The sequence below is a fragment of the Mustelus asterias genome, chromosome 8, assembly GCF_964213995.1.
Source record: "Mustelus asterias chromosome 8, sMusAst1.hap1.1, whole genome shotgun sequence".
In the NCBI taxonomy this organism is placed as follows: Eukaryota; Metazoa; Chordata; class Chondrichthyes; order Carcharhiniformes; family Triakidae; genus Mustelus; species Mustelus asterias.
In genome coordinates, this window is record NC_135808.1 from 118,828,375 (window position 1) to 118,845,247 (window position 16,873).

The 16,873-nt window shown below is 46.8% G+C and overlaps 1 protein-coding gene across 4 annotated transcripts in view; it reads right to left on the reverse strand.

Moving 5' to 3' along the window:
* Positions 1-14,831: 14,831 nt before the first annotated feature.
* Positions 14,832-16,873, reverse strand: part of hccsb (holocytochrome c synthase b) — an 85,248-nt gene continuing 83,206 nt past the window's right edge. For all 4 annotated transcript variants that reach the window (XM_078218818.1, XM_078218819.1, XM_078218820.1 and 1 more), the window contains one exon: positions 14,832-15,794. In XM_078218818.1, the coding sequence (XP_078074944.1) occupies positions 15,593-15,794 (202 nt within the window). In that variant the 3' untranslated portion in view covers positions 14,832-15,592. The remainder of the gene's footprint in view (positions 15,795-16,873) is intronic.

The following is a 16,873-nucleotide window of genomic DNA, read 5'->3' on the forward strand; positions in this document are numbered from 1 at the left end:
ATACATACTTTGCTTCTGTCTGCACAAAGGAGGACACAAATAACAAATCAGAAATGTTGGGGAAAACAGGGTTTAATGAGAGGGAGGAAGTGAAGGAAATCAGCATTAGTAGAGAAATGGTGTTGGGCAAATTAATCCCAATTGAAGGCTGATAATCTACATCCCAGAGTATTTAAGGAAGTGACACAAGAAATAGTGGATGCATTGGTGGCCATCTTCCAAGATTCGATAGATTCCCGGAATAGTTCCTACAGATTGGAGGGTAGCTAATGTAACCACACTATTTAAAAAGAGAAAACACAGCGAATTAAAGACCAATAAGCCTAATATAATGGGGGAAATTCTAGAATCCATTATAGAATTTCATAGAATCTCTACAGTACAGAAGGAGGCCATTCGGCCCATCGAGTGTGTACTGACCACAATCCCACCCAGGCCCTAATCCCTCATATTTACTCTGCTAATCAAAGGTTTTGTAGCAGATCACACGGAAAACAGAGTCAGCATGAATTTACAAAAGGGAAATCATGCTTGACAAATCTACTGGAATTCTTCAAGGATGTAACTAGCAGAGTTGATGAGGGGGAGCCAGAGGATGTGATTTATTTGGACTTTCAGAAGGCTTTTGTCAAAGTCCCACTGAAGAGGTTAGCGTGTTAAATTAAAGTGCATGGTATTGGGGGTCATATATTGAGATGGATAGAAAACTGGTTTGCAGACAGGAAATAATGAGTAGGAATAAATGAGTCTTTTTCCGGATGACAGGCAGTGGGGTGCGAGGACCTCAGCTATTCACTATATATATGAGTGATTTAGCTGAGGGAACTAAATGTTATATATCTCCAAATTTGCAGATGATACAAAGTTGGGTGGGAGGGTGAGCTGTGAGGAGGATGCAGCGGTGTTTCAATGTGATTTGGATAAGTTGAGTGAGTGGGCAGATACATGGCAGATGCAGTAAAATGTGGATAAATGTGAGGTTATCCACTTCAGTAGCAAAAACAGGAAGGCAGATTATTATCTGAATGCCTGTAAATTAAGCGAGGGGAATGTGTAATAAGACCTGGTTGTCTTCGTACACCAGTCGCTAAAAATAAGCATGCAGGTGCAGGAGGCGGCAAAGAAGGCAAATGGTATGTTATCCTTCGTTGCAAGAGGATTCGAGGACAGGAGCAGGGATGTCTTGTTGCATGTATATAGGGTCTTGGTGAGGCTACACCTGGAATATTGTGTGCAGTTTTGGTCGCTTTATCCAAAGAAGAATGTTCGTGCTCTAGAGGGAGTTTAGAGAAGATTTACCAGACTGATTCCTCGAATGGTGGGACTGAAGAATGAGAAGAGATTGAGTAGGTTAGGATTATATTCGCTGGAGTTTAGAGGAATGAGGGGGGGAATCTCATAGCAACCTACAAAATTCTAACAGGACGAGACAGTGTCGATGCAGGAAGGATGTTCCCAATGGTGAAGGTGTCAAGAACCAGGGGGTCATAGTCCAAGGATACGGGGTAAACATTTTAGCGCTAAGAAGAGAAATGTCTTCACCCAGAGAGTGGTGAGCCTGTGGAATTCGCTACCATAGGAGGTAGTCGAGGCCAAAACATTGTATGTTTTCAAGAAGGAGTTAGATATAACTCTTGAGGTGAAGGGGATCAAAGGATATGGGAGGGAGGTGGAATCAGGCTATTGAGGTGGATAATCAGTCATGATCGCAATGAATGGTGGAGCAGGATCGAAGGGCCGAATGGCCTACTCCTGTTCCTATTTTCTATTTTAGCATGAGTTGACACTAACTTGGCATTGGAGTTATAAACAGCCATGATAGGAGTAGAGGGACACAGAATAGCATGAAGGATTTGACGGCCTGCGGCGGGGAGAGGGTATGTGTTGGCATGTATAGGGCATGGAGAGTGTGTGGCAGTCGTGAGAGTTTCTGAGGGGTGAGGGCTGGAGGGTTTTTTAAATCTTGGACATAGTGCCAGGGCATGGAGGCAGCCATTCCACCCAGTCCACCTCTGTAGCCAGCAGCTTCCACACTCATTCCAGGGACAGTGGGTCTGACTCCCAGGGAAACACAGCCACCCTGAAACAAAACTCTGGCCTTCTGGGGCACTTCCTGCGTGGTTTGCAGAACTTCTTTCTTCTTTCTACCTATTTGAAACAGCCATGCAGCACCAATCAGTAATGGCTTATGTCAACAGACAGAGTGAAATAGCAAGCACTGATTTTTAAAAAAACACTCCAGACATTTTTTTCCCAGATATTTAAAGGGCAGGAGTTTTAAATGCTGTGACAGCTTGGCAATTGCCTTTGGCCATTCATTTCGACACTTTTCACAGTTCCAATGAGCTTGACAGTCACTGCGTTTATGCACTTTTAACAATCCCAGTGGATACCTGACCTCCTTCTAAGGGTAACTGGCCTCCCCCAGAAGTGCCCTGGGACCATATCCAAAGGGGAACATTACCCCTCCAAAAGGATACCCATCCATCCATTGGAATCCACAAAGTTCAGACCTGCTCCGACCAGCTCTAACCTATACACGTCGTGTTTCACACTCGGGTCGCCAAATTTCGAACTGAGTGGAGGTTGCTGCCGATTGATCTGAGCAGCTGCATTGGCGAAACACAGGCGGCCAAATCCCGACCCGGGCCCACTCCTGTCCTCTCAAAACTCCTCCTTGAAAACATGCAATGTTTTGGCCTTAATTACTTCCTGTGGTAGCGAATTCCACAGGCCCGCCACTCTCTGGGTGAAGACATTTCTCTTCATCTTAGCGCTAAAAGGTTTACTCTGTATCCTTAGGCTATGACCCCTGGTTCTGGACGCCTTCACCATCGGGAACATCCTTCCTGCATCGACCCTGTCTAATCCTGTTAGAATTTTGTTGGTTGCTATGAGATCCCACCCTCATTCTTCTAAACTCCAGCGAATATAATCCTAACCTACGCAATCTCTTCTCATTCTTCAGTCCCACCATTCGTGGAATGAGTCTGGTAAATTTCTCTGTGACGTCAGTGATACCCACAGCCCGTAAAACATGGTGGGTACCACCTCCCAGGTGCAGGACTTCTGACGTTCGGCCTCTTCTGCTGTTTTTGACGGACAGACTCTCCATCGTTGTGGTAATCCAGACCTGTGTTTCCAAATGGAAATCTTTAAGAACAGATCTCTGATTTTTGCCAGGAGGCTTAAAATCCTTTCCATTGCTTCCCTGCCACTTTGTGGAGTGCCAGTTGTGACACAGCATGTCCTTAAGTCCCTCTGAAACATGGAGAGTAAGGTTGACACTCCAGTGCGGTACTGAGGCAGTGCTGCCCTGGTGAATGCGTCTTTGCTTGGATGAAATGTTAAACTGCGCCGCTTCTACCTGTTTATTTTATTTATTAGTCACAAGTTAGGCTTACATTAACACTGCAATGAAGTTACTGTGAAAATCCCCTAGTCGCTACACTCGGGCGCCTGTTCGGGTACACTGAGGGAGAATTTAGCATGGCCAATGTACCTAACCAGCATGTCTTTCGGACTGTGGGAGGGTACAGAAAAGATTTACCAGGATGTTGCCTGGTATGGGAGGTATGAGCTGTGAGGAGAGGTTGGAGAAACTTGGTTTGTTCTCACTGGAGCGACGGAGGTTGAGGGGAGACCTGATAGAAGTCTGCAAGATTATGAGAAGCATGGACAGAGTAGAGAGTCAGAAGCTTTTTCCCAGGATGGAAGAGTCAATTACTAGGGGGCACAGGTTTAAGGTGCGAGGGGCAAGGTTTAAAGGAGATGTACGAGGCAGATTTTTTACACAGAGAGTAGTGGGTGCCTGGAACCTGTTGCCAGGAGAGGTAGTGGAAGTGGATACGGTAGTGACTTTTAAGGGGCATCTTGACAAGTACATGAATAGGATTGAAATAGAGGGATATACTGGTCCCCAGAAGAGTAGGGGGTTTTAGTTCAGTCGGGCAGCATGGTCGGTGCAGGCTTGGAGGGCCGAAGGGCCTGTTCCTGAGCTGTAATTTTCTTTGTTCTTTGAAACCGGAGCACCCGGAGGAAACCCTCGCAGACACAGGAGAATGTGCAGACTCTGCACAGACAGTGACCCAAGCCGGGAATCGAACCCAGGCCCTGGCACTGTGAGGCAGCAGTGCTAACCACTGTGCCACCGTGCTTGGGTGGAGGCAAAAGATCCCGGAGCGCCGTGTCACTGAAGAACACAACCCTGGTGTCCTGGCCAATATTCACCCCTCGATCAACATCACAAAAAACAGATCATTATGACCTTGCTGCTGCATGGGAGTTTGCCGCTGCGTTTCCTACATTACAACGATGACCACCGTTCATAAAGTCCATCACTGGCTGTGAAGAGCTTTGGGATGTCCGCTGGTTGTGAAAGGCGCTACATAAATGCTAGTCTTCTGTTGAGACTGGACCTTTCAGACGGGGAGTGCAGCTGATGCCAGTCACAGGCTGAGTAAATGAGGCGCCTTTGTTGAATAATGACTTGGAACGTCTTTTTACAGTCAGCCTGTACTTAAATGTTCAAAATGAGTGGCAGATTCAGGTCTGAAAAAGACAATCTCATCTGTGCAGAGCTGCCCCCCCCCTCCCATCCCCCGCGATGATTTCTCAGAGGACAGCATCTCTCGCAAAGCTGTAAAGGAGACAGTTAAAATAATGATTGAAATAGGCGGGTTTTAACTTTCAGATAGGAGACGAGAAAGGTGGGACTGGACTTAATCCACACGGTGATTTTCTCCTTTAGGTTCACATCAGACTCACTTCCTCACACAGCACCTTCCAAACACATGACCGCTAACATCCAGAAAGACAAGAGCAGCAGACCCCTAGGAACAGGAGGGCGGCACGGTGGCACAGTGGTTAGCACTGCTGCCTCACAGCGCCAGGGACCCGGGTTCAATTCTGGCTTCGGGTCACTGTCTGTGTGGAGTTTGCACATTCTCCCCGTGTCTGCATGGGTTTCCTCCGGGTGCCCCGGTTTCCTCCCACAGTCCAAAGATGTGTGGGTTACGTCGATTGGCCATGATAAATTACCCCTTAGTGTCAGGGGCATTAGCAGGGTAAATATGTGGGGTTATGGGGATAGGGCCTGGGTGGGATTGTTGTCGGTGCAGGCTCGATGGGCCAAACGGCCTCTTTCTGAACTGTAGGGATTCAATGATTCTACCACCACCTGGAGGTTCCCCTCCAAGTTACTCACCATCCTGACCTGGAAATATATCGCCCACCCATCGCTGCCTCCTGGAACTCCCTTTCTAACAGCACAGTGGGTGTACCTACACTTCAGGGACTGCAGCAGTTCAGGAAGGCAGCTCACCACCACTTTCTGATGAGTAGCTCCCACTTGCCATAAAAAGAGGAAATAAAAAAACCTCAGTGAAACTGGGAGCATGAAACAGGCAGTCAGAGAAATATGTAGTTATTGACTGAAAGATTTAATTTAAATGACTGCACTGCCACCTAGAGTTATAACCTTTCCCCCACACTATTTCCAACCGTGAGGTTTCAGCTCCCTCTGCTGATCAAGTGAATAATTGCACCCATTTCTATGATACAGCCCAGGCAGGCCCCACACTGAACTCCTAGCCTTTACTGATGGGTTTTTCAATCATATCTGGGGCGTCACAGTTGATGTCAACATTTCTAAGATTGAGAGAAAATAAAATCAAGTTTCAGTTAAAGCACTGAAGATTAATCAGTAATCCCTGCCAGTGTCCTGTTTTCTTCCACTGTGCTTGCGCAGCACGGTGACACAATGGTTAGCACGGCTACCTCACAGCACCAGAGACCCAGGTTCGATTCCCAGCTTGGTCACTGTCTGTGTGGAGTCTGCACGTTCTCCCTGTGTCTGCGTGGGTTTCCTCCGGGTGCTCCAGTTTCCTCTCACAGTCCGAAAGATGTGCTGGTTAGGTGCATTGGCCATGCTAAATTCTCCCTCAGTGTACCCAAAATGGCACTGGAGTGTGGCAATTGTGCTAACCACTGTGTCACCGTGCCACCCCGAAAGAGAAGTCTTCTGGGGCATTTGGCAAGTTATCAGGTGAGAAAGAGTAAATAGGAACAAAGGACGTTAGGAGTAGGCCATTTGGCCCTTCGAGACTGCTCCACCATTCAATAAGATGATCTGGTTGTGGTCTCAACTCCCCTTTCCTGTTTGTCCCCCATAATCCCTTGTTTATCTAAATTCAATCAATCTCAGCTTTGGATGAATTCAACGTTTTCTTAAAAAGTTTATTTATTAGTGTCACAAGTAGGCTTACATTAACACTGCAATGAAGTTACTGTGAAAATCCCCTAGTCACCACACTCTGGCACCTGTTCGGGTACACTGAGGGAGAATTTAGCAATGCACCCTAACCAGCACACCTTCCGGACTGTGGGAGGAAACCCACTCAGACACAGGGAGAATGGGCAGACTCTACACAATCCAAGCTGGGAATCGAACCAAGGTCCCTGGTGCTGTGAGGCAGCAATGCTAACCACTGTGCCACCCCAAAGTTCAACATGGTGCAAGTAAGGACGCAACTGTGGGAGTTTTGGGTGTATGGAGTAGCGGAATGTGCAAGGCCAGACACCAGCATGTTGGAATGATCAAGGCTCGAGGCAGCAAAGGCTTTCAATAGTAGATGAGCTGCAGCATTTTTTGGGTGGGGGGGTGGAGGGGGGTGGGGGGTGTGTGCGTCGAGTGGTGTTACAGAGGTGGAAATAGGCAGTCTCACTGACAATGCCAGTATAGGGTCAAACTCTACATCAAGGTAGCAAGCTGTCTGAATCTGCTCCAGTCGGTTGCCAGGGAGAGGGATGGGGTCAGTAACTAGGGAACACTGATCCTCCCACTATTTAATTGGAGGAAATTTCTGTTCGTCCGGTACTGGATGTTGGATAAGCAGCCCGATAATTCAGCAGCATGAGAAAACCGATGGCGACAATTAGATGGACATGAGTGGAACCGAGAAAGTGTTCTCCCACTCAGCTGGGTAACGATGGAAAGACTTTAAAAGACAGTGTTTTGTTAGGGAATGTCCCAAAACAAAACAGGATTTAATACCATTGCATCACACTGCACTTAATTGGGGAGGTGATGGCCTAGTGGTATTATCGCTCGACTATTAATCCAGAAACTCAACTAATGTCCTGGGGACCCGAGTTCAAATCCTGCTTCGGCACATGGTGGAATTTGAATTCAATAAAAAATATCTGGAATTGTGAATCTACTGATGACCATGAAATCATTGTTGATGGTCGGAAAAAACCCATCTGGTTCACTAATGTTCTTTAGGGAAGGAAATATGGTGCACAGCGGCACAGTGGTTAACAGTGCTGCCACGCAGAGCCAGGGACCCGGGTTCAATTCCCGGCTTGGGTCACTGTCTGTGCGGAGTCTGCACGTTCTCCCCGTGTCTGCATGGGTTCCCTCCGGGTGCTCCGGTTTCCTCCCACAGTCCGAAAGACCTGCTGGTTAGATGCGTTGGCCGTGCTAAATTCTCCCTCAGTGTCCCCGAACAGGCGCCGAATGTGGCAACTAGGGGATTTTCACAGTAACTTCATTGCAGTGTTAATGTAAAAAATACTTCAAACTTTTTTAAAAATCTGCCGTCCTTACCTGGTCTGGCCTATATGTGACTGCAGAGCCACAGCAATGTGGTTGACTCTCCATTTCTCTCAGGGATGGCCCAACCAGCGATGCCTACGTCCCACGAATGAATAAAAGATTTTAAAAAACAAGTTTCAGTTACGAAACGATGGCAAATGTAGACAGGTTCACCGTAACCACACCATGAAATCCAGGACCTGATGGTGTACCTGTGTACAATTGACTACATTATGATGCTCAGAGGCCAGCTATAACTGAGAAAAATCTACGCTCATGAAAACTTATTGAATTATATCATTATTTACAAATACAAACCTCCAGCTAGAGTAAAGAGGATTGGCCAGTCATTCTTCAGACTATATTAATATAAGTGGTTGTTCTCCACCAGCCATCCCAGTAAAGTGCTGACAGTAAGGAATAGTTTGCCAGTGCAGCCCCTAATTACTAGAGTTACAAAAGGTCACATTCTCAGTCCAAAGCAGCTGTGATGTAGAACCAAATAGCTTCATTAAAGGGGTCCAATCTCTCCCATTTCCAAGGGTCTTTTCACCAGGTGAATTACCTGCAAGGCCTGAATGATCAATAATTCTTTCTGAAACTGGGGTGGCATGCTGATTATCTTGAGCTATTGAGATTTACTGTATCGGAGGCAACGCTCCCCCCTAATTCTCTTTGCGAAGCGTTTTTTTCCCCACTAAACTAGGCTTATCTAACCCGTGTCCCATGGGGTCAGATCCCCAACATGTGGCCTGCAGAGCATGTTGAAAATCTTGTTTCTCTCCTAAGTTTGCCGCTGATAGGCTCACCACTGAGTGAGTGAGTGGGCAGCCGAGTGAGTGAGGGGGCGGCCGAGTGAGTGAGGGGGCGGCCGAGTGAGTGAGGGGGCGGCTGAGTGAGTGAGGGGGCGGCCGAGTGAGTGAGGGGCCAGCTGAGTGAGGGGGCGGCTGAGTGAGCGGGAGGGTCTCTGAGAGAGTGAGGGGCCGGCTGAGTGAGTGGGAGGGTCTCTGAGTGAGTGAGGGGCCGGCTGAGTGAGTGGGAGGGTCGATGAGTGAGGGGCCGGCTGAGTGAGTGGGAGGGTCTCTGAGTGAGTGAGGAGCCGGCTGAGTGAGTGGGAGGGTCTCTGAGTGAGTGAGGGGCCGGCTGAGTGAGTGGGAGGGTCGATGAGTATGTATATGTAGTTGGTTGAGCGAGTGAGTGGGTGTGAGAGGTTGGTGTGTGCGCGTGCGTGTGTAAAAGAGAGAGCGTAGCGGAGTTGGTGTGTGAGGGTCGGTGAGTGTATGTTTGAATGTGCGAGATGGTGGCGGAGTGTCTGTGAGGGTGGCTGAGTGAGGGAGGGAGGATGGGGGGTAGTGTATGTGTCTCACTCCCAGTCTGTGTTCTCATTCACACTCTCCACACACCAACAGGCACTCTGACAGTGGGCGGGGCTGAGTGAGTGAGCCAGACACACACAGACACTCTTACCCTTTCACACTCTAATGGCTGTCTCTATTACTAATTTATTGTATTTCTTGTTGCTCAGCAAGTTGTTTCTTTCCCTAGGTCGGCTTTTTGTCTTGAAGTTCATGTTTAGTGCTGTGTAAAGCCTTAACGTTTCTGAAATTTGCTCATCTAGACCCCCCCCACCAATGTAAGAAAAAATTAAATGTGCCCCTTCCCCCCCACCCCCACACAAAAGGCTGGACAAGCCTGAGCGACACCGTCCTTCTAAGATTGCTGTACGTGCCTACACCTCAAAGAGAACATTAGTTGTGCCTGTCTGTTCCCTGCACAGTAACATTCCAGCTTGTTATGAGGTCACATGTCCATTGACTGGAGGCAATTCAACCAACCTTGGCCGTATTCCCAACATCCTCGTCTTCTCCTCTGCTTCCAGAGCAAATCCAATTTTCAATCATTGGCACAGCGGCCTCTGCCTTCAGCCCTCACAGCAGCAAAGAATTCAATGCTCCAAAAGCCCTCTTACGTAAAGAAATTCCTTGTGAATTCTAATCGAGATATAATTGGCAAAAAGAACCACAGGAGAGCTGAGAGTTTTAAAAGTACATCGTGTTAATATGATCTGTAATGAAAGATTGCAGCAGAAATTGAATAGCAACTTTCCAAAGGGAATTGGATATATATTTAAAAAGTGAAAAATTTACATTGGATGGGGAAACACAGAAAGTAGAAGCAGGAGGAGGCCATTCGGCCCTTTGGGCCTGCTCCGTCATTCATGGAATCATAGTATCCTACAGAGCAGAAGGACGCCATTCGGCCCATCGAGTCTGCACCAACCACAATCCCAACCAGACCCTATCCCTCTAACCCCATGCATTTACCCTAGCTAGTCCCCCTTATACTTAGGGGTAATTTAGCATGGCCAGTCCACCTAACCTGCACATCTTTGGACAGTGGGAAGAAACTGGAGCACCTGAGGGAAAACTAGGCAGAAAGGGGGAGAATGTGCAAACTCCACGCAGACTGTGAGCCAAGCCAGGAATCGAACCAGGTCCCTGGCACTGAGAGGCAGCAGTGCTAATTACTGCGCCACACTTAATCGTGGCTGATCATCAAATTCAATATCTGATCCCCCCTTCCTCCCATATCCCTTGAGCCCCAAGAGCTATATCTAATTTCTTCTTACAACGTTTTGGCCTCAACGACTTTCTGTGGTAGTGAATTCCACACATTCACCATCCTCGGGGTGAAGAAATTTCTCTCCACCTCAGTTCTAAAAGGTTTACCCCTTATCCTCAAACTTTGACCCCTAGTTCTGGACTCCCCCACCATTTGGAACATTCTTTCTGAATCTATCCTCTCTAATCCTGATAGAATTTTGTAAGTTTCTATGAGATCCCCTTTCACTCTTGTAAACTCCAATTGAATACAATCCTAACCGACTTAAGTCTCTCCTCAGACCTGCCATCCCCGGAATCAGCCTGGTAAACCTTGGTTGCACTCCCTCCATAGCAAGGACATCCTTCCTCAGATAAGGACACCACAGAAACATAGAGACACAGAAAACTACAGCACAAAACAGGCCCTTCGGCCCCGCAAGTTGTGCCGAACATATCCCTATCTTTCAGGCTTACCTATAACCCTCCATCCTATTATGTCCCATGTACTCATCCAGGAGTCTCTTAAAAGACTCTATTGAGTTTGCCTCCACCACCACTGACGGCAGCCGAGTCCACTCGCCCACCACCCTCTGTGTGAAAAACTTCCCCCGAACATTTCCCCTGTACCTACCCCCCAGCACCTTAAACCTGTGTCCTCTCGTAGCAGCCATTTCCACCCTGGGAAAAAGCCTCTGAGAGTCCACCCGATCTATGCCTCTCAACATCTTATATACCTCTATTAGGTCTCCTCTCATCCTACGTCTCTCCAAAGAGAAAAGACCGAGCTCCCTCAGCCTATCCTCATAAGGCATGCCACTCAATCCAGGCAACATCCTTGTAAATCGCCTCTGCACCCTTTCAATCTTTTCCACATCCTTCCTGTAATGAGGCAACCAGAACTGAGCACAGTACTCCAAGTGGGGTCTGACGAGGGTCTTATATAGCTGCATCATTATCCCCGGACTCCTAAACTCAATCCCTCAATTGATAAAGGCCAGCACACCATACGCCTTCTTAACCACCTCCTCCACCTGCAGGGCCGATTTTAGAGTCCTATGGACCCAGACCCCAAGGTCCTTCTGATCCTCCACAGTACTAAGAGTCTTTCCCTTTATATTGTACTCCTTCATCCCATTTGACCTGCCAAAATGGACCATTACGCATTTATCTGGGTTGAAGTCCATCTGCCACTTCTCCGCCCAGTCTTGCATCCTATGTCCCTCTGCAACTTCTGACATCCCTCCAGACTATCCACAACCCCACCAACCTTCGTGTCGTCAGCAAACTTACCAACCCATCCCTCCTCTTCCTCATCCAGGTCATTTATGAAAATGACAAACAGCAAGGGTCCCAGAACAGATCCCTGGGGCACACCACTGGTGACCGACCTCCATTTAGAAAAAGACCCATCTATACACACTCTCTGCCTCCTTTGGGCAAGCCAGTTCTGAATCCACAGGGCAGCAGCCCCTTGGATCCCATGCCCTCTCACTTTTTCTAGAAGCCTTGCATGGGGGACCTTATCGAACGCCTTGCTAAAATACATATAAACCACATCTACCGCTTTCCCTTCGTCAATGTGTTTAGTCACATTTTCGAAGAACTCCACCAGGCTCGTAAGGCACGATCTGCCTTTGACAAAGCCAGGAGGGAAGTAGAACCTGGGTCTCATTTCTGAGGTGCTCCACATCTGGATCACAGTGGCAAAGGATAATAGACAATTATTTTGAAAGCCCGTGCAATTTTGAAAGAGATCATAGAATCCCTGCAGTGCTGAAAGAGGCCATTCGGCCCATCGAGTCTGCATTGACTATGATCCCACCTGGGCCCTATCCCTGTAACCCCACGTATTTGCCCTGCTAGTCTGCCTGACACTTAAGGAGCAATTTAACATGGCCAATCTACCTAACCCGTAACATCTTTAGGATTAGACAGGGTAGATTCAGAAACAATGTTCCCAATAGAACATAGAACATTACAGCGCAGTACAGGCCCTTCGGCCCTCGATGTTGCGCCGACCAGTGAAACCAATCTAAAGCCCCTCTAATCTACACTATTCCAATATCATCCATATGTTTATCCAATAACCATTTGAATGCTCTTAATGTTGACGAGTCCACTACAGCTGCAGGCAGGGCATTCCACGCCCTTACTACTCTCTGAGTAAAGAACCTACCTCTAACATCTGTCCTATATCTATCACCCCTCAATTTAAAGCCATGTCCCCTCATGCTAGCCATCACCATCCGAGGAAAAAGGCTCTCACTATCCACCTTATCTAATCCTCTGATCATCTTGTATGCCTCTATTAAGTCACCTCTTAACCTTCTTCTCTCTAACGAAAACAACCTCAAGCCCCTCAGCCTTTCCTCATACGATTTTCCCACCATACCAGGCAACATCCTGGTAAATCTCCTCTGCACCCTTTCCAACACTTCCACATCTTTCCTATAATACGGCGACCAGAACTGTACGCAATACTCCAAATGCGGCCGCACCAGAGTTTTGTACAGTTGCAGCATGACCCCCTGGCTCCGAAACTCAATCCCTCTACCAATAAAAGCTAACACACCGTACGCCTTCTTAACAACCCTATCAACCTGGTGCCAACTTTCAGGGATCTATGCACATGGACACCCAGATCCCTCTGTTCATTCACACTACCATTAGCCCAGTACTCTGTATTCCTGTTACTTCTTCCAAAGTGAATCACTTCACATTTTTCCGCATTAAACTCCATTTGCCACCTCTCAGCCCAGCTCTGCAACTTATCTATGTCCCTCTGTAACCTGCCACTTCCCTCCGCACTGTCTACAACTCCACCGACTTTAGTGTCATCCGCAAATTTACTAATCCATCCTTCCACGCCCTCATCCAGGTCATTAATAAAAATGACAAACAGCAGTGGCCCCAAAACAGATCCTTGCGGTACACCACTAGTAACTGAACTCCAGGATGAATATTTCCCATCAACCACCACCCTTTGTTTTCTTACAGCTAGCCAATTCCTGATCCAAACCACTAAATCACCCTCAATCCCATGTGTCCGTATTTTCTGCAAAAGCTTACCATGGGGAACCTTATCAAACGCTTTGCTGTGGGAGAGTCCAGAACTAAGGGTCATAGTTTTGATGATAAGGGGTAAACCTTTTAGAACGGACGTGAGGAGAAATTTCTTCACCCCAAGGATGGTGAATGTGTGGAATTCACTACCACAAAGTCGTTGAGGCCAAAACGTTGTATGATTTCAAGAAAAAATTAGATATAGCTCTGGGGCTCAAGGGATATGGGAGGAAGGGGGGGATCAGGATATTGAATTTGATGATCAGCCATGATTAAGCGTGGCACAGTGGTTAGCACTGCTGCCTCTCAGTGCCAGGGACCTGGTTTGATTCCCGGTTTGGGTCACTGTCTGTGTAGGAGGAAACCAGAGCATCCAGAGGAAACCCATTCAGACACGGGGACAACATGCAGACTCCACACAGACACAGAGAGCGACCCAAACCAGGAATTGATCCTGGCGCTCTGAGACAGCTGTGCTAACTACTGTGCTACTATGCCACCTTCAAAGCTGAGTCTGACAGGTCTCTTGGACAGTGTCTGTGTACCATACAGTCCCACACCATGGTGCAAGCACTCAGGTGTGACCGGATGTTTAGCAGGCTGTGAAAGTAGGTGGCACAGTGTGGAGTACTGCTGGCTCAGCAATTCCCACCTCGGGTGACTGCCTGTGTGAAATCTGCATGTTCTCCCTGTGTCTGCGTGGGTTTCCTCCCACAGTCCAAAGATGTGTGGGTTAGGTTGATTGCCTATGCTAAATTGCCCCTTAGTGCCAGGGGGCTTAGCAGGGTAGATATGTAGGGTTTAGGGGGATAGGGCCTGGGTGGGATTGTCATCGGTGCAGGCTCAAATGGGTCCGAAGACCTCCTTCTGCACAGCAGGGATTCTATGAAAGATTATAGTGCTGGGGATATTGTGGGGCACGAAGAAAATATTCTCTCTCTATTGCCATCGACCCCCTTGGAGAATGGCAAGTTTGTGCTTGCATACACCATTAGTAGCGCAAGACTCAAACTTCAGGAGTTGATTGCACTTAGGTAAGCACGGTTTGCCAAGGGCTCAAGTCAAACGGCTGAGAAACCTGCACAGGTTCTGTGTACCCAACATTAATTCCATATGCTATTACTCAAGCCCAGAGCAGTCAGGGCTTCAGCCAGCTGCAACAAATATGCACTTTGAGGCTCATATCCAGAACATTGATTCTCTGCTTCAGTGAAGTACAACGACCAAAGATTAGCATTCGAATCTTGGGAACAGCTCACTGAAAGATTGAATGGAGGATACAGTTATAATTATTTATATACATTGGATAAAAATACTTTTATTTCACCTGTGCAAGTTTAGTATATGCAAATCATAATGAGGGTCGCCAGTGCTCCCAGAGCACGAATCTTCCCAGCAAATAAACCTGGGCAATAATGAACAAAGTCTAAATTGAGACCTTGAATGAATTATTAACATAGAATATTGGTGTATGAAATGCGGAAATTAGAATTTTGTCTCACCCTATGGTTTTGACTAATTTTTTTGCTCAGGCTAGTTTACCTCACATTCTGAAACCTCTACAATAGTTATGTCATGGGAAAATTTATTTTAGATCTTGTATCAAGTCTGTTGCCTGCCATTAAGAAAATACATCAAGGGAAACTTAGCAAAAGCGTTTCAACAAGTACCTCCCAATCTAACAGAGAAGCTAAGATAAGATTTTACTGTTGCATCTTTATTTTTCAGCACTCGTTCAGCTCTCTGGTACATCAGGAAAATTACTGTAATTAGTCCATTTCGGAGGGCTGCTGCTCAGTCCCAAAGCCGAGGGGAAGCACTGGGCTTGTACAGCTTTGCATCATAATTCCCAAGCACTACTGAACTGAAAGCACAGGAAAAGTCTCGTGGCTGCAATGTCCCCAGTATTCCCTCAAGCTGTTCAAACTCTAGAAAAAGGTCAAGTATAATACTTTTTGAAATTTATACACTGGGGCAAGGCCTCACGAAAATAATTCCCCGGGACATGTGTTCACCTTCAAAATAAATGAATTTTGATTGATTATTCCTCATCAGCAATTACAAGAACTAAATGTATAGAATACATCGCAACACAAATGATACAAGGCATTTATCAAGTCTAGAATTAAGACAAACTGCATCCACAGATGCGATCAGAACGGTTTTAAATAGTTCAGAATTTTTAAGTGTGCGTCATCTGGTCAATGGCAGGTGCAAGTTGCAGCTTGTCCAGTTGTTATTTGCAGAGAATTCAGTTTTGATTTTAAAACATTTAAAGATGTGATATCCAAAGGCTCGTGTGCAATAAATGCTACAATTCAAATGGAGGTTATGAAGTCCAGCGCCACCATGCCACTTTCATTCTGTCCCACACTGCACTGAAGGAATCCAGAGCAGGGCGTACGTCTAGAGCAGTGAACTGGTACGTCGACTTGTCAACCTCGCCTCCGTCGTAGTAATCAATCACATATCGTACTTCCCTTCCACAACGGTTCACAATCCAGTCATGGCGATCAAAGGGTAGCTCATACCTAGCGGGATTTTAAAATAATCCATTGAGATATCCCAGTCACCTCACAAGAACAATTATATATTAAATACATGCAGAGTTTTACAATTGAAATGTTGTCATTAGTCTCAGACACGGGTGGCCCAGGTCATAGTGACTCACTTACTTGCACATCATGTGGGCTTAAGTATAAAACACTAAATTCATGATTACTCCTTCAAAACATTTAAGCTCAGCAACATTTATTTTTGTTAATGCAATTAAAAGATGAGAAGACATTAGGCCATTTATTATTTGCTATTTTTTCAACACTATGTCTTGCTTTTCTACTTCTTCATAGAAAAAGGCTCCACCTCCACCAGATGTCTGGGTGTTCTGAAGCTAAATGAAGTACATTTGAAATTGGATTACAGTTGTAATGTAGGCAAAGGTGACAGCCAATTTACACACAGCAAGCTTCCACAAACACGATAATGATCCGATAATCTGTTTTGTGATGTCGACTGGGGATAGACATTGGCCAGGGGAGATATCTCCCCTGTTTTTCTTCAAAGTATTGCGAGGCTTTTTCCCAGGGCAGAAGTGTCAGTGACAAGGGTGCAGAGGCTCAAAGTGCGAGGGAAAAAGTTTAAGGGAGATGTGTGGCGGAAAAGTTTGAGAGAGATGTGCGGGGGAAGTTTATCCACGCAGAGAGTGGTGGGTACCTGGAACACACTGCCAGAGGTGGAGGAGGTGGAAGCAGGCACATTAGCAACATTTAAGAGGTATCTGGATGGCTACATGAATAGGGAGGGAATAGAGGGATACGGATTGAATAAGAGCAGGTTTTTCTTTTTCTTTAGTTTAGTTAGGACATCATGACCGGCACAGGCTTGGAGAGCCAAAGGGCCTGTTCTTGTGCTGTACTTTGTTCTACTCCCATGGCATCTTTTACACCCCACCTAAATGATCAATGGGGCCTCGGTTTAACATCTCATCTGATAAACAGCAGCTCTGACAGTGCAACACTCCTTCAGTAGTGCACTGGAGTGTCATCCTTGATTTCTGTGCTCAAGTCCTGGAGTGGGACTCAAACCCACAATCCACTGATTCAGAGGCGAG